The sequence below is a fragment of the Chiloscyllium plagiosum genome, unplaced genomic scaffold, assembly GCF_037043375.1.
Source record: "Chiloscyllium plagiosum isolate Xiang-an unplaced genomic scaffold, Cpla_swu_hap1 HiC_scaffold_2, whole genome shotgun sequence".
Taxonomy (NCBI): Eukaryota; Metazoa; Chordata; class Chondrichthyes; order Orectolobiformes; family Hemiscylliidae; genus Chiloscyllium; species Chiloscyllium plagiosum.
The window spans coordinates 159,830,775-159,853,866 of NW_028270140.1; the positions used below are offsets into that span (position 1 = coordinate 159,830,775).

At 52.5% G+C, this 23,092-nt stretch overlaps 1 protein-coding gene across 1 annotated transcript in view; it reads right to left on the bottom strand.

The window, feature by feature from the left end:
• Nucleotides 1-4,068: 4,068 nt before the first annotated feature.
• The window catches only part of LOC122548109 (UDP-glycosyltransferase 3A1-like), a 43,429-nt gene continuing 24,405 nt past the window's right edge, over nt 4,069-23,092 (bottom strand). Inside the window, exons 5-8 of the mRNA XM_087975259.1 lie at nt 14,345-14,879; nt 8,807-9,038; nt 6,747-6,960; nt 4,069-5,225 (exon numbers count right to left, since the gene is read on the bottom strand). Coding sequence (XP_087831385.1) covers nt 4,952-5,225; nt 6,747-6,960; nt 8,807-9,038; nt 14,345-14,879 — 1,255 coding nt within the window. The 3' untranslated portion in view covers nt 4,069-4,951. The remainder of the gene's footprint in view (nt 5,226-6,746; nt 6,961-8,806; nt 9,039-14,344; nt 14,880-23,092) is intronic.

Sequence of the window (23,092 nt, forward strand, 5' to 3'; positions counted from 1 at the left end):
GCTGACACCTCCTCCTTGTGAACCTCAATCCCATCCAATCAGGTGGCCAGTATCTCAGTATCCTCCTCGACCAAATTGTCTTTTTCCGTGTGAATAGATTAGATTACATTACAGTGTGGAAACAGGCCCTTTGACCCAACAAGTCCACACCGACCCGCCAAAGCGCAACCCACCCATACCCCTACATTTACCCCTTACCTAACACTACGAGCAATTTAGCATGGCCAATTCACCTGACCTGCACATCTTTGGACTGTGGGAGGAAACCGGAGCATCCGGAGGAAACCCACGCAGACACAGGGAGAACGTGCAAACTCCACACAGTCAGTCGCCAGAGGCGGGAATTGAACCCGGGTCTCTGGCGCTGTGAGGCAGCAGTGCTAACCACTGTGCCACCGTGCCGCCCAATGAATACTGATGAAAAGTATTCATTTAGCGCTTCTCCTCTCTCCTCTGGCTCCATGCACAACTTCCCACTACTGTCCTTGATTGGCCCTAATCTTACTCTTGTCATTCTTTTATTCCTGATATGCCTCTTAGGTTTTTCTTGATCATACCTGCCAACGACTTCTCATGTCCCCTCCTGTCTCTTCTTAGATCTCTCTTTAGGTCTTTCCAAACTAACTTGTAACTCTCAAGCGCCCTTCATCCTAACATAAACCTTCTTCTTCCTCTTGAAGAGGGATTCAACTTCCTTAGTAAACCATGGTTCCCTCACTGGACCACTTCCTCCCTGCCTGACAGGTACATACTTATCAAGGACACGCAGTATTTGTTCTTTGTATAAGCTCCATATTTCAATTGTGCCCACCCCCTACAGTCTCCTTCCCCATCCTATGCATCCTAAATCCTGCCTAATCACAATTGCCTTCCCCCTAGCTGTAACTCTTGCTCTGCAGTATATACCTATCCCTTTCCATCGATAAAGTAAACAGAACCGAATTGTGGTGCCTATCACCAAAGTGCTCACCAAAGCCCCCATAACAACTATCCTGTTACTTTCGCTCCTATCCAGAATCATCTGTGCAATCCTTTCCTCTATATCTCTGGAACTATTCGGAAACTCCCAATAGGGTGACCTCTCCTTCCCTGTTTCTAATCTTAGCCCAACTACCTCAGTAGACAAGTCCTCAAACATCCTTTCTGCCACCGTAATACTGTCAAAGAGTCATAGAGATGTACAGCATGGAAACAGTCCCTTCGGTCCAACCCGTCCATGCCAACCCAATCTAGTCCCACCTGCCAGCACCTGGCCCATATCCCTCCAAACCCTTCCTATTCATATATCCATCCAAATGCCTCTTAAATGTTGCAATTGTACCAGCCTCCACCACATCCTCTGGCAGCTCATTCCATACATGCACCACCCTCTGCGTGAAAACGTTGCCCCTTAGGTCTCTTTTATATCTTACCCCTCTCATCCTAAACCTATGCCCTCTAGTTCTGGACTCCCCAACCCCAGGGAAAAGACTTTGCCTATTTATTCTATTTATGCCCCTCATAATTTTGTAAACCTCTATAAGGTCACCCCTCAGCCTCCGACACTCCAGGGAAAACAGCCCCAGCCTGTTCAGCCTCTCCCTATAGCTCAGATCCTCCAACCCTGGCAACATCCTTGTAAATCTTTTCTGAACCCTTTCAAGTTTCACAACATCTTTCCGATAGATAGGAGACCAGAATTGCACGCAATAATCCAACAATGGCCTAACCAATGTCCTGTACAGCCGCAACATGCCCTCCCAACTCCTGTACTCAATACTCTGACCAATAAAGGAAAGCATACCAAACGCCTTCTTCACTATCCTATCTACCTGCGACTCCAAGGTCGCTTTGTTCAGCAACCCTCCCTAGGACCTTACCATTAAGTGTATAAGTCCTGCTAAGATTTGCTTTCCCAAAATTCAGCACCTCACATTTATCTGAATTAAACTCCATCTGCCACTTCTCAGCCCAAAGGCCCATCTGGTCCAGATCCTGTTGTAATCTGAGGTAACCCTCTTCGCTGTCCACTACACCTCCAATTTTGGTGTCATCTGCAAACATACTAACTGTACCTCTTATGCTCGCATCCAAATCATTTATGTAAAAGACAAAAAGTAGAGGACCCAGCACTGATCCTTGTGGCACTCCACTGGTCACAGGCCTCCAGTCTGAAAAACAACCCTCCACCACCACCCTCTGTCTTCTACCTTTGAGCCAGTTCTGTATCCAAATGGCTAGTTCTCCCTGTATTCCACGAGATCTAACCTTGTTAATCAGTCTCCCATGGGGAACCTTGTCGAACGCCTTACTGAAGTCCATATAGATCACATCTACTGCTCTGCCCTCATCAATCCTCTTTGTTACTTCATCAAAAAACTCAATCAAGTTTGTGAGACATGATTTCCCACTCACAAAGCCATGTTGACTATCCCAAATCAGTCCTTGCCTTTCCAAATACATCCTGTCCCTCAGGATTCCCTCCAACAACTTGCCTACCACTGAGGTCAGGCTCACCGGTCTGTAGTTCCCTGGCTTGTCTTTACTGCCCTCCTTAAACAATGGCACCACGTTTGCCAACCTCCAGTCTTCCGGCACCTCACCTGTGACTATCGATGATACAAATATCTCAGCAAGAGGCCCAACAATCACAGAGTTCTCGGGTACACCTGATCAGGTCCTGGGGATTTATCCACCTTTAACCATTTAAAGACATCCTCTGTCATAGCCACACGCTCCAGAAGGAAGTGGATGTGGTGCTGAATGAAGATATCATCGAACCGAGTCAGAGTTTGGCAATCATGTTCCTTCCTGAACCTGACGGGACTCAACAATTTTGTGTGGACTATCAGAAAGTCAACGCCGTAACAAACTCAGACTCCTGAGTGGGCAGCACTGTGGCTAGCACTGCTGCCTCACAGTGCCTATAGACCCGGGTTCAGTTCCCACCTCAGGCGACTGTCTGTGTGGAGTTTGCACGTTCTCCCAGTGTCTGCGTGGGTTTCCTCCGGGTGCTCCGGTTTCCTCCCACAGTCCAAAGATGTGCTGGTCAGGTGAATTGGACATGCTAAATTGCCCATAGTGTTAGGCAAGGGGTAAATGTAGGGGTATGGGTGTAGTGTTAGGTAAGGGGTAAATGTAGGGGTATGGGTGGGTTGCGCTTCGGCGGGTCGGTGTGGACTTGTTGGGCTGAAGGGCCTGTTTCCACACTGTAATGGAATGTAATCCTATCCAATACCGAGATTGGGAGACTGTATTGAGAAGGTTGGTCCAGCCACTTACATCACGAAGTTGCAGTTACTGCATGGTTACTGGCAGGTTCCTTTATTCGAGAAAGCGAAAGAAGCTTCTGTGTTTGTAACCCCAATGGGCTATATCAATTCAAAGAGATGCCCTTTGGAATGATGAACACACCAGCCACATTCCAAATACTCATGAACAGAGTTGTGGCTGGATGATGACCTTTGGCAAGTCATGGAAAGATCATATGGTACAGTTGGCAGAGCTCTTTGAACAATTACACGAAGCAAAACTGGGAATAAACTTAAAGAAAACAGAATTCGTGAAGGCAGAGGTGAGGTTCTTGGGACATAACATCGGTCATGGAAGGTTGACCTGAAGGAACTCAAAGACGAAGGCCATCGAGGAATTTCCACAACTATCCTCGAAGAAAGAGGTGCTTCAGTTTTTGGGACTACTTAGATTCTACTGGGAGTTTGTTCCAAGCTTCAGCAGCGTGGCAGCACTGCTAAAAGATTTACTAAAGACAAACACAGAGTTTCATTAGACAGAACAATGCCAGGAGGCATTTGAGAATTTAAAAGCAGTATTAACTACTGCACAGGTTTTAGCGTTTACTGTTTTGACAACATCAAACAAATGAGACGATCCGACGTTGGGGATATAAAGGTGCAGGCGTTTGAAAATCGGAGACAGAGCAACCACCAAGAGAGACCCAAGAAATTAGGGAATGCTCTCTATCAAAGGGCACCTTTTCACATGAAACATACTCGCTGTAAAAATAAAGAAGACGAGCCAGGGAGACCTTCAGCTGGAAGAAGGAAGACACAGAAGGTGACAGCAGCTGTGTGGCTTTGAAACTAAGTTGATACAATTTTAATAAGTGTCTAATTGGAACAGCATGTTATTATAGAGTTGGAGGCAGATAATAAGCAGTTAAGAGGAAGGGGGAGCTTAGAGTTGTGGATAGTTGCTTAATGTTCACTTTTAGAGCTAAAAAATAAATTGATGTTATTTTCTTTAAATAGTGGAATTTGCCAAGTTCCTAGCCACTCATATTGTAACAGATTATGAGTTGAGGTGAACTTTTCTGGGTGTTTGGGTTTTAGTAACAGAGGGGTACACCTCCGTGTTGTAACAATTCTCAGGTCAATTTATGCATTTCCCAGAAAACTTTCAAATTGTTCACCTCCCTAAATTGCAACGGAGTCAGGTATTACAATCCACTGAGTGTTCCCGGGTAAGGAATTCACCGTGGGTGGCACGGTGGCACAGTGGTTAGCACTGCTGCCTCACAGCGCCAGAGACCCGGGTTCAATTCCTGCCTCAGGCGACTGACTGTGTGGCGTTTGCACATTCTCCCCGTGTCTGCGTGGGTTTCCTCCGGGTGCTCCGGTTTCCTCCCACAGTCCAAAGATGTGCAGGTTAGGTGAATTGGCCATGTTAAATTGCCCGTAGTGTTAGGTAAGGGGTAAATGTAGGGGTAGGGGTGGGTTGCGCTTCGGCGGGTCGGTGTGGACTTGTTGGGCCGAAGGGCCTGTTTCCACACTGTAATGTAATCTAATCTAATCTAAGATGTAATCTAATTTCAATCAGCCATACCATAAAAATTAAACATAGTCCATTACAGTTCCTTACATGATCACAGTGCACGATAAAATACCATCAAAAAGAAATACAAATGTTGTTCCAAGATTCTGAACAATGTTCATTGGTCAGTGATCAAGTCACTTCAAGCTACTTTTGATTTCCCTCCACTGCGCAGACGGCCCACTGCAAACTTCAGCAACTTGATTACAATGTAAATCATCATCGAAACCATCACCAGGGAGAACAGAATGACATCCAGGAGGTAGCGTTGGTACCAGGGCTGCTGTAAGCCATACGTTCGAAGGTGACTCCCTCCATGCTCCACAATATATTCCACCCATCGCAGCAAGCGTTGGCGAGGGGGGAATGGGTGTGAGCGATGCAAATGACTTAGAGTCATTGCTGAAGCCTTGTACCTGATGGAAAGAAAAACATTATTCCATTTTCTTCCATTATTGAAACTAAAAAAAACTATCTATCTCTTTGTCTGTCTGTCTGTCTCTCTCTCTCTGTCTGTATGTCTCCCTCTGTGTGTCTCTCTGTCTGTCTTTCTCTCCCTCTGTGTGTCTTTCTCTGTCTCTCTCTCTCTTTTATAGGTGTGCCACCGAGAGCATTCTGTCTGGGTGTATCACTACCTGGTATGGCATTCCAGGTAGTGATCTTGTACCATTCAGGATCGGAGACGGTTACAGAGAGTGGTGAACTCGGCCCGGACAATCACAAAGGCCAACCTCCCATCTATAGAATCCATCTACCAGGCCCACTGTCAAGGAAAGGTCTCCAACATTCTCAAAGATCCATCCCACCCTGGCAATGTTTTTCTACAACCTCTACCCTTGGATATTGAATGGACTCACAAACTCTTAACATTTGCCTGTACCTGTGTTGTTGTTTTTGCTGCTGTTTACCTATTATTTACTATCTGTGCGACTTAACTCTGTGATCTACCTGTATTGCTCACAAGACAAAGCTTTTCACTGTGCCTCGGTACTCGTGACAATAAATTCAATTCAAATCATTCAATTCTGTCTCTCTCCCTGTCTTCCTCTCTCTGTCTCTCACACACACTCTCTCCCTGTCTCCCCCTCTCTCTCTCCCTCTGTCTGTCTCTCACACACACTCTCTCCCTGTCTCCCTCTCTCTCTCTGTCTCTCACACACACTCTCTCCCTGTCTCCCTCTCTCTCTCTCTCCCTCTGTCTGTCTCTCACACACTCTCTCTCTCTCTCTCTCTCTGTCCACCTGGGTCTATGGGACACTTGAAGCCTGAGAGAAAACCTCATCCATGGTCATTGCTGCTAAAGCCACATTCCCAGCTGGAGAGCAGTGATGACCAGCTCCTGAGGTACAGGATGCTGACTCGACTGATTAGAGGTAGAAGAGCGTCTGAAACACAGAACTAAACACTGCCCAAATTAATCAGCTCAAAATTTGGGCATTGGAAGAGCATCACTTGATCCACTGTGTCTAGGCTAGAAGGGATGAGTGATCCACCTTAATCTCCATGTCCCATAGTAAGCGAAGAACTGCCAGATGGAATTGTAGAGCTCAACAGCACAGAAACAGGCCCTTCGGCCCAACTAGCCCATGCTGCCCAGCTTTCACAATTAAATGCCTGCATTTGGTCCATACCCTCCATACCTATCCCATCCACGTCCCTAGCAGGGGGAAACAATGTCAGCCATTTACCTTCTTTATACCTCTAATGCTTTTCTGGACCTCTATGAGGTCACCCCTCAGTCTCCGACACTCCCAGCCTGCCCAACCTCTCCTTATAACTCAAACCTTCCAAGGAGCACCCTCATGGATGTGGAACTAAGTAACACAGAGAACACAATCCCAGAGCCTCTCTGGTTCACATTGCAGCTCTTTGGGCAGACAATTACAGGAGCGATGTACACATGAAGCTTCAACGCACTCTTACAAAGTGGTACGTACCTCTTGTCTCCGGTAACCGTTGCTATGGCATTGCTTAGTGCCTGCAGCTGGTTGACTTGGACGGTCAAACCAAAGCCCTTTGCTTCTACTCTCATCATGTTATCGAACTGATCTCCAAACAGTGGGATTCCAATCACTGGCACGCCATGGTAAACCGCTTCCATCAGACTGTTCAGGCCACCATGGGTCACCAAGAGACGAACCTTAGGGTGACCTAGCACACACAAAGACTGAACATCACATTGTTTGAAAGCAGTCCATTGTTACTGTATCACAAAGGGACTTTCCAACTCCATTGGCACATCTTTCATTCTCAACTCAATACTCACTAAGGGGCAGAACTGAAAACAAAATATGCTGGAGGTCAGAGCTGGTGGAATGTCATGTTAGCTCTGATGAACAGCCATCAGGAAACGTTAATTTGCTCTCTCTCCCCATGAAGCTGCCTGACTCAATGTGATCTCCAGAATTTGTTGTTTGCAGGACAGATTCCAGCATCTGCAGGAATTTGTTCCTACATTCGGAAGAATTCTGTTCACGGAGCTGGAGGATACTGGTAAAGTGGAAATAAATCCTTCACATCTGGCCTCCCTCATGGGGCAGGATATAGATTCGGACTTTGGGAAGACGGAATGTGCAGTTCTTGAGCAGTGGGACATCAGCAGTGAGGAGTTTTTGTGGGTTTAACAGCAGATAAATCCTCAGGTCTGGATGTGTGTATCCCAAGCAGCTGTGAGTGATGAGGGAAGAGGTTACAGGGACCCTGTCCCAAATGTTTAATTCCCCTCTGGCTGAAGGGGAGAAGCCAGAGGACTGGGGAATAGTTAATGTGGCTCCATTTTACAGAGAGGGTGGTGAGGATCAATCAAGGAATTACATAAAAATGTTAGGGAAACTGTTGGACAAATTTCTGAAGGAAAGAATTAATGTCCCTTTGGGGAGGTAAGGTTTGATCAGGGATAGTCAGTGTGGCTTTGTCAGAGGGAGGTCACGCCTGACAAATCTGGTGGAGTGTTTTGAGGAGGTGACCACGTGTGTAGGTGAGGGGAGGGCAGTTGATGTAGTTTATCTGGATCTCAGCAAGGCCTTTGACAAGGTCTCACACGGGAAACGGATACAGAAGGTAAAAGCTCATGGGATCCAGGGTCACTGGGCAAGATGGACCCAAAGCTGGCTTAGTGTCAGGAGACAGAGGGTGGTGGCAGGAGGCTGTTTGTGTGACTGGAGCCCGGGGTGCAGTGGTGTCCCACAGGGATCACTGCTGGGTCCCTTATTGTTTGTGATCTTCATAAACAATGGAGATGGGAATGTGGGAGGGATGGGAAGTAAGTTTGTGGATGACACGAAGATTGGCCGGGTGGTTGGCAGTGAGGAGGAAGGTGTTAGATTACAGGAGGATAGAAACGGATTGGTCAGGTAGGCAGATCAGAGGCAGATGGAATTAAACCCTGAGAAATGGGAGGGGATGCACTTTGGAAGAAGGAACAAGACAAGGGAGTACTCAGTGAATGACAGGACAGCAGGAAGCTCAGAGGAATAGAGGGATCTTGGGGTGTTTGTCCACAGACCCCTGAAGGTGGTTAAGCTTCCCTCCCTTCACCCTCAGCTCTGCAGTATGTCACCCAGAGGCGAGAGAGTGTCTCAGTCTTACTGGGTCCCAGCTCCAGTGCAGCCTGAGGTGATGAGCTGAATGTCACTCCAATTTGGGAGCGTTGTGTGTAAAATGCATCCTTTGACACATAGAATGGAGAATGGAGAGATGGTCATTATTGAGGATATTGATGAGTGATTCTGAGACTGTGTCTGTGATTGTCCAAGACCAACAGACATACAGAACATACAGTCACTGCATGACCACATCATCTAACAAAGGAGATACTGACAAAAAAAGTCCTTGAAAAGCCCTTCAAATACATCTTAAGAAACAACCATTAGAAGAAACGTTATTTTGCCATCTCCAAGCTTCCTGGATGCAATTTGTTCCCCAACCAAAACAACAATAATAATAACTTTTAGCCAAGAAGCCCTGTACGGACTGGACTCTGATTGCAATATCTCACCGAGCAGGTCATTCTGAGGCAGCCAATCCACCAGCTTGACATTAGGGGCAGGAAGGACTTCACTTGGCCAATGACTGTGTAGATGCCTCCAGATAACCAGCTGTGGGATCCGTGAGAAAGCAGCATTGAGCTCCTCCAGCACCACCTGCTGGGTGACAGAGGCAAGCATCGACCCGAAAGTCACCATCACAAAGCCTTCGTCACCCACTGTCGATATAATATCTTCCAGTTCCTAATGAGAGCAAAAGTCAACACAAAAAATGCCAAGTGAAAATCGAGCTTCATTAGTATGTTGTTTTATTCAGTTGTAGAATGTGGGCGTCACTGGCTGGGTGCAGTATTTATTGCCCGTCCCTAGTTGCCCCTTGAGAAGGTGGGGGGTGAGCTGACTTCTTGACCCGCTGCAGTCCATGTGCTGTAGGGTGACCCACAATGCCCTAAGGGAGGGAATTCCAGGATTCTGACCCAGTGACACTGAAGGAACGGTGATATATTTCCAAGTCAGGATGGTGAGGGGCTTGGAGGGGAACTTGCAGGGGGTGGTGTTCCCATGTACCTGCTGCCCTTGTCCTTCTAGATGGAAGTGGTGGTGGGTTTGGAAGGTGCTGTCTGAGGATCTTTGGTGAATTTCTGCAGTACATCTTGTAGATAGTACACACTGCTGCTACTGAGGGTCGGTGGGGGAGGGAGGGGATGTTTGTGGATGTGGTGCCAATCAAGAGCTGCCTTATCCTGGATGGTGTTGAGCTTCTTGAATGTTGTTGGAGCTGCCCCCATCCAGGGCAAGTGGGGAGTGTCCCAGCGCACTCCTGACTTGTGCCTTGTGGACAGGGTTTGGAGAGTCAGGAGGGGAGTTACTTGCCGCAGCATTCCCAGCCTCTGACCTGCTCTTGTAGCTGTTATGACAAATCCTGTTCAGTTTCTTGTCAATCGGGGTAGGTCCCTAGATGTTGATAGTTGGGGATTCAGGGATGATAAGACCATTGAATATCAAGGGACAGTGATTCAGACCAAGAGAAATAGGCCCATTCCACCCAGCAGCCAGTTCCACCATTCAACAGGATCATGGCTGGTCTGACATGTCTAGTTTGCTTAGTTAACAGGAGGTTCACCTGAATGATCCCTGGTATGGGGGAGACTGTCTGATGAGCAAAGGTTAAATAGATTGGGACTCTCCTTCCTGGAGGTTAGACGAATGAGAGGTGATCTCACTGAAACATCCAGGATTCCTAAGGGGTTTGTCAGAGTCAATGCTGAGAACATGTTTCTCCTTATGGGAGAGTCTAGGACCAGAGGGTACAGTCTCGGAATAAACAGGCACCAATTTCAGACTGAGATGGGGATGGATCCTTTCTCTCAGAGGGTATGAGTCTTTGTAACTCTTTGTCACAGAGAGCTGTGGGGGCAGAGTCCTTGTGTATATTTAAGGCTGGGTTTCTTGATCAGTCACAGGGTATCAGGGGAAAGGACAGGAAAGTGGATAAAACCATAATACATGGCAGAGATTTTGTGAGTCAGATTTGTACAGCTTTTTATGTACAGAACAAACCCGGACAAATTTCCACATTGTCAGGTGGATGTCAGTGTTGTAACTGTATTGGGACAGCTTCACTGGGGGAGGGATAGCTCTGGAGCAGAACTCTTCAGTACTATTGCCAGAATGTTCGCAGGGTCAGTCTTGAATGGTCGTTCAAAGCCTGTCCCGTTTAGTACAGCTCTAGAGTGAAGGCAGGAGATCTGTGTGTCCAATTTCATTCTTTGTTTGGACTCCACAGCGTTTGAAACAATGGTGTTTCACTCAGGCCATTTCAGAGTCACCCACATTGCTGTGGGTCTGGAGTCACATGTAGACCAGACCAGGTAAGGATGGCAGTTTCCTTCCCTAAAGAGCATGAGGGATAAATTTTATAACAAAACCAACGGTTTTAATGATTCATTTGACTTGGAATTGGAATTCTTTTTGAAATTGGTTCGAAATTCCGTCATCTGCCACAGTGGGATTTTAACACATGGCCAGGGAATTCCCTTGCTCTCTGGATTAACAATCTAGCAAAAGCACTACTTGCCTCCCCCATGGATTTCCCGAAGGTGTTTGGCACAGTGCCACCCAACAGGCTTGTGAGGAAAGTTCTAGATCATGGAGTAAAAGGGACAGCAGCAACGTGGATACAAAACTGGCCAAGTGAAAGGGAACAGAGAGGAATAGTCAATGGATATTGTTCAGGCTGGAGGAGGGTTTGTCCTGGAGTTCCCCAGGGGGTGGTATTGGGACCCTGGCTTTTCCTGATCAGTATTAATGATCGGGATCTTGCTGTGCAGGGGACAATCTCCATGTTTGTAGCTGACACTGAACCTGGGAGGATTGTAAACTGTGAGGGGGGGCAGTGTGGAACTCCCAAAGGACACTGACAAGTTGGTGGAGGGGGTGGGTAGGTGGCAGATGAGGGTCAATGCAGAGAAGTGTGAGGTGATGCTCTTTGGTTGGAAGAACACTGAAAGACAATATAAAAAAGGGGGTACAATTCTAAAGGGGGGGCAGGGGGAGCTGGGTGTGTATGTGCACAGATCATTGAAGGGGGCAGGACAGATGGAGACAGCAGGGAATAAAGCACAGTGTCCTCAGCTTTATTAATAGGGGCAGAGAGTACAAGAGCGAGGAGGTGATGGGGAACTTGTACAAGACCCTGTTTGACCCCAGCTGGAGGATTGGGGACAGTTGTGGGGGCCACGTTATAGGGAAGATGTGAGTGGTTCGGAGAAAGTGTGGGGGTGGTTTACAGGAATGGTTCCAGGAATGAGAAACTTCAGTGATGAGGATCGATTGAAGGAGTTGGGACTGTTCCCCTTGGAGAGAGGAGGCTGAGAGGGAGATTTGATGGAGGTTTTCAACATGATGACAGGGCTGGACAGAACAGATCGGGAGAAGCTGATTCCACTCAGAAAATGAGCAAGACCGAGATGGCACAGATTAAAGGTGATCTGCAAATGAAGCAAGGGTGAGTAAGAAAAAACGTTTTCTCGCAGCGAGGGGTTAGGGTCTGGGATGTACTGTCTGAGAGTGTGGGGGAGGCAGGTTCACTCGAGGGGTTAGGGTCTGGGGTGTACTGTCTGAGGGTGTGGGGGGGAGGGGTTAGGGTCTGGAGTGTACTGTCTGAGGGTGTGGGGGGGGGGGGGAGGTTCACCCGAGGGGTTAGGGTCTGGGATGTACTGTCTGAGAGTGTGGGGGGAGGGGGAGGTTCACTCGAGGGGTTAGGGTCTGGGATGTACTGTCTGAGAGTGTGGGGGGAGGGGGAGGTTCACTCGAGGGGTTAGGGTCTGGGATGTACTGTCTGAGAGTGTGGGGGAGGGGGAGGTTCACTCGAGGGGTTAGGGTCTGGGATGTACTGTCTGAGAGTGTGGGGGGAGGGGGAGGTTCACTCGAGGGGTTAGGGTCTGGGATGTACTGTCTGAGAGTGTGGGGGAGGGGGAGGTTCACTCGAGGGGTTAGGGTCTGGGATGTACTGTCTGAGAGTGTGGGGGGAGGGGGAGGTTCACTCGAGGGGTTAGGGTCTGGGATGTACTGTCTGAGAGTGTGGGGGGTGGGGAGGTTCACTCGAGGGGTTAGGGTCTGGGATGTACTGTCTGAGAGTGTGGGGGGTGGGGGAGGGTCACTCGAGGGGTTAGGGTCTGGGATGTACTGTCTGAGAGTGTGGGGGGTGGGGGAGGGTCACTCGAGGGGTTAGGGTCTGGGATGTACTGTCTGAGAGTGTGGGGGGTGGGGGAGGGTCACTCGAGGGGTTAGGGTCTGGGATGTACTGCCTGAGAGTGTGGGGGAGGGGGGAGGGTCACTCGAGGGGTTAGGGTCTGGGATGTACTGCCTGAGAGTGTGGGGGGGAGGGGAGGTTCACTCGAGGGGTGAGGGTCTGGGATGTACTGTCTGAGAGTGTGGGGGGTGGGGAGGTTCACTCGAGGGGTTAGGGTCTGGGATGTACTGTCTGAGAGTGTGGGGGGTGGGGGAGGTTCACTCGAGGGGTTAGGGTCTGGGATGTACTGTCTGAGAGTGTGGGGGGAGGGGGAGGTTCACTCGAGGGGTTAGGGTCTGGGATGTACTGCCTGAGAGTGTGGGGGGGGGAGGGGGTGGTTCACTCGAGGGGTTAGGGTCTGGAATGAACTGCCTGAGATTGTGGGGGGAGGGGGTGGTTCACTCGAGGGGTTAGGGTCTGGGATGTACTGTCTGAGAGTGTGGGGGGGGAGGGGGAGGTTCACTCGAGGGGTTAGGGTCTGGGATGTACTGCCTGAGAGTGTGGGGGGGGGAGGGGGTGGTTCACTCGAGGGGTTAGGGTCTGGAATGAACTGCCTGAGATTGTGGGGGGAGGGGGTGGTTCACTCGAGGGGTTAGGGTCTGGGATGTACTGTCTGAGAGTGTGGGGGGGAGGGGTTAGGGTCTGGGATGTACTGTCTGAGAGTGTGGGGGGGAGGGGTTAGGGTCTGGGATGTACTGTCTGAGAGTGTGGGGGGGAGGGGTTAGGGTCTGGGATGTACTGTCTGAGAGTGTGGGGGGGAGGGGTTAGGGTCTGGGATGTACTGTCTGAGAGTGTGGGGGGGAGGGGTTAGGGTCTGGGATGTACTGTCTGAGAGTGTGGGGGGGAGGGGTTAGGGTCTGGGATGTACTGTCTGAGAGTGTGGGGGAGGGGGTGGTTCACTCGAGGGGTTAGGGTCTGGGATGTACTGTCTGAGAGTGTGGGGGAGGGGGTGGTTCACTCGAGGGGTTAGGGTCTGGGATGTACTGTCTGAGAGTGTGGGGGAGGGGGTGGTTCACTCGAGGGGTTAGGGTCTGGGATGTACTGTCTGAGAGTGTGGGGGAGGGGGTGGTTCACTCGAGGGGTTAGGGTCTGGGATGTACTGTCTGAGAGTGTGGGGGAGGGGGAGGTTCACTCGAGGGGTTAGGGTCTGGGATGTACTGTCTGAGAGTGTGGGGGGAGGGGGAGGTTCACTCGAGGGGTTAGGGTCTGGGATGTACTGCCTGAGAGTGTGGGGGGGGGAGGGGGTGGTTCACTCGAGGGGTTAGGGTCTGGAATGAACTGCCTGAGATTGTGGGGGGAGGGGGTGGTTCACTCGAGGGGTTAGGGTCTGGGATGTACTGTCTGAGAGTGTGGGGGGGGAGGGGGAGGTTCACTCGAGGGGTTAGGGTCTGGGATGTACTGCCTGAGAGTGTGGGGGGGGGAGGGGGTGGTTCACTCGAGGGGTTAGGGTCTGGAATGAACTGCCTGAGATTGTGGGGGGAGGGGGTGGTTCACTCGAGGGGTTAGGGTCTGGGATGTACTGCCTCTGAGAGTGTGGGGGAGACAGAATTTCAAGAGGAAAGTAGACAGTTATTTGAAAAAGGAATAAATGCAGCCTTACAAGGACAATAATATTCAGTGAGAACCACCATAAGCATTATGGGCTGAATGGACTCTTGCTATGCTGTAAAATGCAGGAGAATAGACAGAGAGATTGGACAGAGAGAACAGGCAATGAGAGACCATCAATCAGAAAGAGAGTAATGGCCGCACCTACCTGGGGTAGTGGTTTAGCTGGTTTTGAAAGCAAACCTCCAACATACACCATATTCGGAAGCAGTGGCCTTGGGAAATCCAGGGTGAAATCAGTGTTATAGATTGATAGCTCAGCTTTCAGGTACAGCTCTGAGAGGGTGGGCTGTGATCCCACTGGGAAGCATGTCCTGATCACCTGATCAAACTGAGCAAACAGTATTCTCTCTGTGAGCCAAGCACCCAGGAACATGGCGGAATTCTTCACTCTCTCCCAGAATCCCATCTGATCAGTCAGCATGGAGCGTGACGCAGGAATGTACGACACAGGACTCGGGAGATCGGCCAGATACCAATTCGCAAAGTTGCCCCCGTGGACAGACACAAAGTGGACCTGGAGCTTTTCTGCCACCAGGAAGGAGCAGGGATTGAACGCGTCAATCAGCGCAAGGTCAAACTGCTCTGCCTTTAAGGAATCCATCAGGCTGGTGTCACTCAGGATCATCTCGCACTGCAGAGCAAAATGGCCCATAAGATCCCGAAATTCACGCAGAGATTCTCTGCAAGGGAACAGTGGGAGTTAATAGTTGCACTGACTGCAGAGAGGAGCAGTGACAACACCCCCTGGAAGAGGAACACACAACCCACAGTCTGCTCCCCAACATCTGCCAGCTCCACAGGCTCCACTTCTCTCAGGGTGCAGTGTGAATATTGCCACAGACACAACATCACAGGTTCAAGGCCCATATCGCCAACTTCAACACAGTCATCTCAGGTTAACACCCCACAGCAGTACAGAAAGACTGTCAGTGCTGAGGGAGTGCCACACTGTCGAAGGGTCAGTGCTGAGGGAGTGCCACACTGTCAGAGGGTCAGTGCTGAGGGAGTGCCGCACTGTCAGAGGGTCAGTGCTGAGGGAGTGCCACACTGTCAGAGGGTCAGTGCTGAGGGAGTGCCGCACTGTCGGAGGGTCAGTGCTGAGGGAGTGCCGCACTGTCGGAGGGTCAGTGCTGAGGGAGTGCCGCACTGTCAGAGGGTCAGTGCTGAGGGAGTGCCGCACTGTCGGAGGGTCAGTGCTGAGGGAGTGTCGTACTGTCAGAGGGTCAGTGCTGAGGGAGGGCCGCACTGTCGGAGGGTCAGTGCTGAGGGAGGGCCGCACTGTCGGAGGGTCAGTGCTGAGGGAGTGCCGCACTGTCAGAGGTCAGTGCAGAGGGAGTGCCGCACTGTCGGAGGGTCAGTGCTGAGGGAGTGCCGCACTGTCGGAGGGTCAGTGCTGAGGGAGTGCCGCACTGTCGGAGGGTCAGTGCTGAGGGAATGCCGCACTGTCGGAGGGTCAGTGCTGAGGGAGTGCCGCACTGTCGGAGGGTCAGTGTTGAGGGAGTGCCGCACTGTCGGAGGGTCAGTGCTGAGCGAGTGCCGCACTGTCCGAGGGTCAGTGCTGAGGGAGTGCCGCACTGTCGGAGGGTCAGTGCTGAGGGAGTGCCACACTGTCAGAGGGTCAGTGCTGAGGGAGTGCCGCACTGTCGGAGGGTCAGTGCTGAGGGAGTGCCGCACTGTCGGAGGGTCAGTGCTGAGGGAGTGCCGCAGTGTAGGAGGGTCAGTGCTGAGGGAGTGCCGCACTGTCAGAGGGTCAGTGCTGAGGGAGTGCCGCACTGTCGGAGAGTCAGTGCTGAGGGAGTGCCGCACTGTCGGAGGGTCAGTGCTGAGGGAGTGCCGCACTGTCGGAGGGTCAGTGCTGAGGGAGTGCCGCAGTGTAGGAGGGTCAGTGCTGAGGGAGTGCCGCACTGTCGGAGGGTCAGTGCTGAGGGAGTGCCGCACTGTCGGAGGATCAGTACTGAGGGAGTGCCGCAGTGTAGGAGGGTCAGTGCTGAGGGAGTGCCGCACTGTCAGAGGGTCAGTGCTGAGGGAGTGCCGCACTGTCGGAGAGTCAGTGCTGAGGGAGTGCCGCACTGTCGGAGGGTCAGTGCTGAGGGAGTGTCGTACTGTCAGAGGGTCAGTGCTGAGGGAGGGCCGCACTGTCGGAGGGTCAGTGCTGAGGGAGGGCCGCACTGTCGGAGGGTCAGTGCTGAGGGAGTGCCGCACTGTCAGAGGTCAGTGCTGAGGGAGTGCCGCACTGTCGGAGGGTCAGTGCTGAGGGAGTGCCGCACTGTCGGAGGGTCAGTGCTGAGGGAGTGCCGCACTGTCGGAGGGTCAGTGCTGAGGGAATGCCGCACTGTCGGAGGGTCAGTGCTGAGGGAGTGCCGCACTGTCGGAGGGTCAGTGTTGAGGGAGTGCCGCACTGTCGGAGGGTCAGTGCTGAGCGAGTGCCGCACTGTCCGAGGGTCAGTGCTGAGGGAGTGCCGCACTGTCGGAGGGTCAGTGCTGAGGGAGTGCCACACTGTCAGAGGGTCAGTGCTGAGGGAGTGCCGCACTGTCGGAGGGTCAGTGCTGAGGGAGTGCCGCACTGTCGGAGGGTCAGTGCTGAGGGAGTGCCGCAGTGTAGGAGGGTCAGTGCTGAGGGAGTGCCGCACTGTCGGAGGGTCAGTGCTGAGGGAGTGCCGCACTGTCGGAGGATCAGTACTGAGGGAGTGCCGCAGTGTAGGAGGGTCAGTGCTGAGGGAGTGCCGCACTGTCAGAGGGTCAGTGCTGAGGGAGTGCCGCACTGTCGGAGGGTCAGTGCTGAGGGGGTGCCGCACTGTCAGAGGGTCAGTGCTGAGGGAGTGCCGCACTGTCAGAGGGTCAGTGCTGAGGGAGGGCCGCACTGTCGGAGGGTCAGTGCTGAGGGAGTGCCGCACTGTCGGAGAGTCAGTGCTGAGGGAGTGCCGCATTGTCGGAGGATCAGTACTGAGGGAGTGCCGCAGTGTAGGAGGGTCAGTGCTGAGGGAGTGCCGCACTGTCGGAGGGTCAGTGCTGAGGGAGTGCCGCACTGTCGGAGGATCAGTACTGAGGGAGTGCCGCAGTGTAGGAGGGTCAGTGCTGAGGGAGTGCCACACTGTTGGAGGGTCAGTACTGAGGGAGTGCCGCACTGTCGGAGGATCAGTACTGAGGGAGTGCCGCAGTGTAGGAGGGTCAGTGCTGAGGGAGTGCCACACTGTCAGAGGGTCAGTGCTGAGGGAGTGCCGCACTGTCGGAGGGTCAGTGCTGAGGGAGTGCCGCACTGTCGGAGGGTCAGTGCTGAGGGAGTGCCGCACTGTCGGAAGATCAGTGCTGAGGGAATGTCGCACTGTCGGAGGGTTTAGTGCTGAGGGAGTGCCGCACTGTCAGAGGGTCAGTGCTGAGGGAATGTCGCACTGTCGGAGGGTCAGTGCTGAGGGAGTGTCGCAATGTCAGAGGGTCAGTGCTGAGGGAATGTCGCACTGTCGGAGGGTCAGTGCTGAGGGAGTGTCGCAATGTCAGAGGGTCAGTGCTGAGGGAATGTCGCAATGTCAGAGGGTCAGTGCTGAGGGAGTGTCGCAATGTCAGAGGGTCAGTGCTGAGGGAGTGCCGCACTGTCGGAGGGTCAGTGCTGAGGGAGTGTCGTACTGTCAGAGGGTCAGTGCTGAGGGAGGGCCGCACTGTCGGAGGGTCAGTGCTGAGGGAGGGCCGCACTGTCGGAGGGTCAGTGCTGAGGGAGTGCCGCACTGTCAGAGGTCAGTGCAGAGGGAGTGCCGCACTGTCGGAGGGTCAGTGCTGAGGGAGTGCCGCACTGTCGGAGGGTCAGTGCTGAGGGAGTGCCGCACTGTCGGAGGGTCAGTGCTGAGGGAATGCCGCACTGTCGGAGGGTCAGTGCTGAGGGAGTGCCGCACTGTCGGAGGGTCAGTGTTGAGGGAGTGCCGCACTGTCGGAGGGTCAGTGCTGAGCGAGTGCCGCACTGTCCGAGGGTCAGTGCTGAGGGAGTGCCGCACTGTCGGAGGGTCAGTGCTGAGGGAGTGCCACACTGTCAGAGGGTCAGTGCTGAGGGAGTGCCGCACTGTCGGAGGGTCAGTGCTGAGGGAGTGCCGCACTGTCGGAGGGTCAGTGCTGAGGGAGTGCCGCAGTGTAGGAGGGTCAGTGCTGAGGGAGTGCCGCACTGTCGGAGGGTCAGTGCTGAGGGAGTGCCGCACTGTCGGAGGATCAGTACTGAGGGAGTGCCGCAGTGTAGGAGGGTCAGTGCTGAGGGAGTGCCGCACTGTCAGAGGGTCAGTGCTGAGGGAGTGCCGCACTGTCGGAGAGTCAGTGCTGAGGGAGTGCCGCACTGTCGGAGGGTCAGTGCTGAGGGAGTGCCGCACTGTCGGAGGGTCAGTGCTGAGGGAGTGCCGCAGTGTAGGAGGGTCAGTGCTGAGGGAGTGCCGCACTGTCGGAGGGTCAGTGCTGAGGGAGTGCCGCACTGTCGGAGGATCAGTACTGAGGGAGTGCCGCAGTGTAGGAGGGTCAGTGCTGAGGGAGTGCCGCACTGTCAGAGGGTCAGTGCTGAGGGAGTGCCGCACTGTCGGAGAGTCAGTGCTGAGGGAGTGCCGCACTGTCGGAGGGTCAGTGCTGAGGGAGTGTCGTACTGTCAGAGGGTCAGTGCTGAGGGAGGGCCGCACTGTCGGAGGGTCAGTGCTGAGGGAGGGCCGCACTGTCGGAGGGTCAGTGCTGAGGGAGTGCCGCACTGTCAGAGGTCAGTGCTGAGGGAGTGCCGCACTGTCGGAGGGTCAGTGCTGAGGGAGTGCCGCACTGTCGGAGGGTCAGTGCTGAGGGAGTGCCGCACTGTCGGAGGGTCAGTGCTGAGGGAATGCCGCACTGTCGGAGGGTCAGTGCTGAGGGAGTGCCGCACTGTCGGAGGGTCAGTGTTGAGGGAGTGCCGCACTGTCGGAGGGTCAGTGCTGAGCGAGTGCCGCACTGTCCGAGGGTCAGTGCTGAGGGAGTGCCGCACTGTCGGAGGGTCAGTGCTGAGGGAGTGCCACACTGTCAGAGGGTCAGTGCTGAGGGAGTGCCGCACTGTCGGAGGGTCAGTGCTGAGGGAGTGCCGCACTGTCGGAGGGTCAGTGCTGAGGGAGTGCCGCAGTGTAGGAGGGTCAGTGCTGAGGGAGTGCCGCACTGTCGGAGGGTCAGTGCTGAGGGAGTGCCGCACTGTCGGAGGATCAGTACTGAGGGAGTGCCGCAGTGTAGGAAGGTCAGTGCTGAGGGAGTGCCGCACTGTCAGAGGGTCAGTGCTGAGGGAGTGCCGCACTGTCGGAGGGTCAGTGCTGAGGGGGTGCCGCACTGTCAGAGGGTCAGTGCTGAGGGAGTGCCGCACTGTCAGAGGGTCAGTGCTGAGGGAGGGCCGCACTGTCGGAGGGTCAGTGCTGAGGGAGTGCCGCACTGTCGGAGAGTCAGTGCTGAGGGAGTGCCGCATTGTCGGAGGATCAGTACTGAGGGAGTGCCGCAGTGTAGGAGGGTCAGTGCTGAGGGAGTGCCGCACTGTCGGAGGGTCAGTGCTGAGGGAGTGCCGCACTGTCGGAGGATCAGTACTGAGGGAGTGCCGCAGTGTAGGAGGGTCAGTGCTGAGGGAGTGCCACACTGTTGGAGGGTCAGTACTGAGGGAGTGCCGCACTGTCGGAGGATCAGTACTGAGGGAGTGCCGCAGTGTAGGAGGGTCAGTGCTGAGGGAGTGCCACACTGTCAGAGGGTCAGTGCTGAGGGAGTGCCGCACTGTCGGAGGGTCAGTGCTGAGGGAGTGCCGCACTGTCGGAGGGTCAGTGCTGAGGGAGTGCCGCACTGTCGGAAGATCAGTGCTGAGGGAATGTCGCACTGTCGGAGGGTTTAGTGCTGAGGGAGTGCCGCACTGTCAGAGGGTCAGTGCTGAGGGAATGTCGCACTGTCGGAGGGTCAGTGCTGAGGGAGTGTCGCAATGTCAGAGGGTCAGTGCTGAGGGAATGTCGCACTGTCGGAGGGTCAGTGCTGAGGGAGTGTCGCAATGTCAGAGGGTCAGTGCTGAGGGAATGTCGCAATGTCAGAGGGTCAGTGCTGAGGGAGTGTCGCAATGTCAGAGGGTCAGTGCTGAGGGAGTGTCGCAATGTCGGAGGGTCAGTACTGAGCGAGTGTCGCAATGTCGGAGGGTCAGTGCTGAGGGAGTGCCGCACTGTGGCAGCTCTCACTGTCATAATTGATAAATGCCAAAACTGATAAAAACAATTGCCCTGAATACCACCCTAATTATAGTATTGCCATGTCCTGCCACCTCCAGGGGTCTGTGGACAAACACCCCAAGATCCCTCTGTTCCTCTGAGCTTCCTGCTGTCCTGTCATTCACTGAGTACTCCCTTGTCTTGTTCCTTCTTCCAAAGTGCATCCCCTCCCATTTCTCAGGGTTTAATTCCACCTGCCTCTGATCTGCCTACCTGACCAATCCGTTTCTATCCTCCTGTAATCTAACACCTTCCTCCTCACTGCCAACCACCCGGCCAATCTTTGTGTCATCCACAAACTTACTTCCCATCCCTCCCACATTCCCATCTCCATTGTTTATGAAGATCACAAACAATAAGGGACCCAGCAGTGATCCCTGTGGGACCCCACTGCACCCCGGGCTCCAGTCACACAAACAGCCTCCTGCCACCACCCTCTGTCTCCTGACACTAAGCCAGCTTTGGGTCCATCTTGCCCAGTGACCCTGGATGCCCTGAGCTTTTACCTTCTGTATCCGTTTCCCGTGTGAGACCTGGTCAAAAGCCTTGCTGAGATCCAGAAAAACTACATCAACTGCCCTCCCCTCACCTACACACGTGGTCACCTCCTCAAAACACTCCTCCAGATTTGTCAGGCGAGACCTCCCTCTGACAAAGCCACACTGACTATCCCTGATCAAACCTTGCCTCTCTAATTGGAAGTTAATTCTCTCCTTTCGAATTTTCTCCAATAGTTTCCCTCCCAGCCACACTAGCCTCCTACCTGCTGATGCTGATGTGATTGGATTTCAGAGAGCAGGACAGCTCAGGCCTGTCAATCGTGTGGGCCTCCAGAGAAGGTGCTTGTTGGTGAACTGCAGTAAAAGGTATTCCAAGCCTGACGCTAGCTCAGTGTGCTTCCCCTTTTTAGTTGTTGTAAGCTATAATATTTCATTGCTAAGTCAGACTGTTCCAGTGGGCACCAGTCACCCTGGGCCTCCAACAAACAGGTGAAAATCTCTGGAGAAGGAAATCGAGAAGCAGTATTCTGATCTGCAGAAGAATCATCTTAATGGACCCTGTAAACAGGGATCACTGAACGGGCTTCTCTCTCCACATCAGCCCCTGATTTTATTATTTCTATATCTGTATGTGTGCACATGTATATCACGCAGTTTAAAATGGAATCAGTTTTAACTGGTTAGGTTACATACCAATAGAGTCATAGAGATGTCCAGCACAGAAACGGACCCTTCGGTCCAACTCGTCCATGTCGACCAGATATACCAACCTAATCTTGGCCCATATCCCTCCAAACCCTTCCTATTCATATACCCAGCCTGATGCCTCTTAAATGCTGCAATTGTACCAGCCTCCACCACATCCTCTGGCAGCTCATTCCATACATGTACCACCCTCTGTGTGAAAACATTGCCCCTTAGGTCTCTTTTATGTCTTTCCCCTCTCACCCTAAACCTATGCCCCTCTAGTTCTGGACTCCCCCACCCCAGGGAAAAGATTTTGTCTATTTATCCTATCCATGCCCCTCATAATTTTGTAAACCTCTATAAGGTCACCCCTCAGCCTCCGACACTCCAGGGAAAACAGCCCCAGCCTGTTCAGCCTCTCCCTGTAGCTCAGATCCTCCAACCCTGGCAACATCCTTGTAAATCTTTTCTGAACCCTTTCAAGTTTCACAACATCTTCCCGATAGGAAGGATACCAGAATTGCACGCAATATTCCAACAGTGGCCTCACCAATGTCCTGTACAGCCGCAGCATGACCTTTCAACTCCTGTACTTAATACTCTACCCATTAAAAGAAAGCATACCAAACGCCTTCTTCACTATCCTATCTACCTGCGACTCCACTTTCAAGGAGCTATGAACCTGCACTCCAAGGTCTCTTTGTTCAGCAGCACCCCCAGGACCTTACCATTAAGTGTATAAGTCCTGCTAAGATTTGCTTTCCCAAAATGCAGCACCTCGCATTTATCTGAATTAAACTCCATCTGGCTCTTCTCAGCCCATTGGCCCATCTGGTCCAGATCCTGTTGTAATCTGAGGTAACCCTCTTCGGTGTCCACGACACCTCCAATTTTGGTGTCATCTGCAAACTTATTAACTTTGATTATCAGCACAGTCTGTCAGTGAGGGGCACACTGGAACACTGACACTGAGATAACACAGAAAGACAACCAACCAGCAGGAATGTCCGAACATCCACGTCACACCGAGTGACAAAGATTCGTTATCATGCACAGAATACAGACCCTTTAGCCTATCATATCTGTGCTTACCAACAAGCATCTCAATTCCAGCACTTGCCTTTATACGACAGTGTATGAAGCGCTCATTCCGAGATACCTTCACAGTTTCTGCTTCAACCAAATTTTACACAATCGGTTCCAGATAGCCACCACCCTCTGGGGTAACCATTTATCCTCGAGTCCCTTCCACACCTCCATTTCCTTCTCTTAAAGTCCTGCTCCCTGGTTACTGGCGTCGCTGCGAAGGGGGGAGCATTTCTGTGTATTTACTCCATTTATGCTCCTCGGAACTTTGTAATATCTTGATCAGGTCCTCCCCAGCCTTATCTGCTCGAAAGAAACCAACCTGAGCTTCTCCAGCCTGTCTATATCACTAACCTGCTCCATCCCAGGCAGCATCCTGGTGAATCCCCTCTGTACTCCTTCCCAGTACAATCA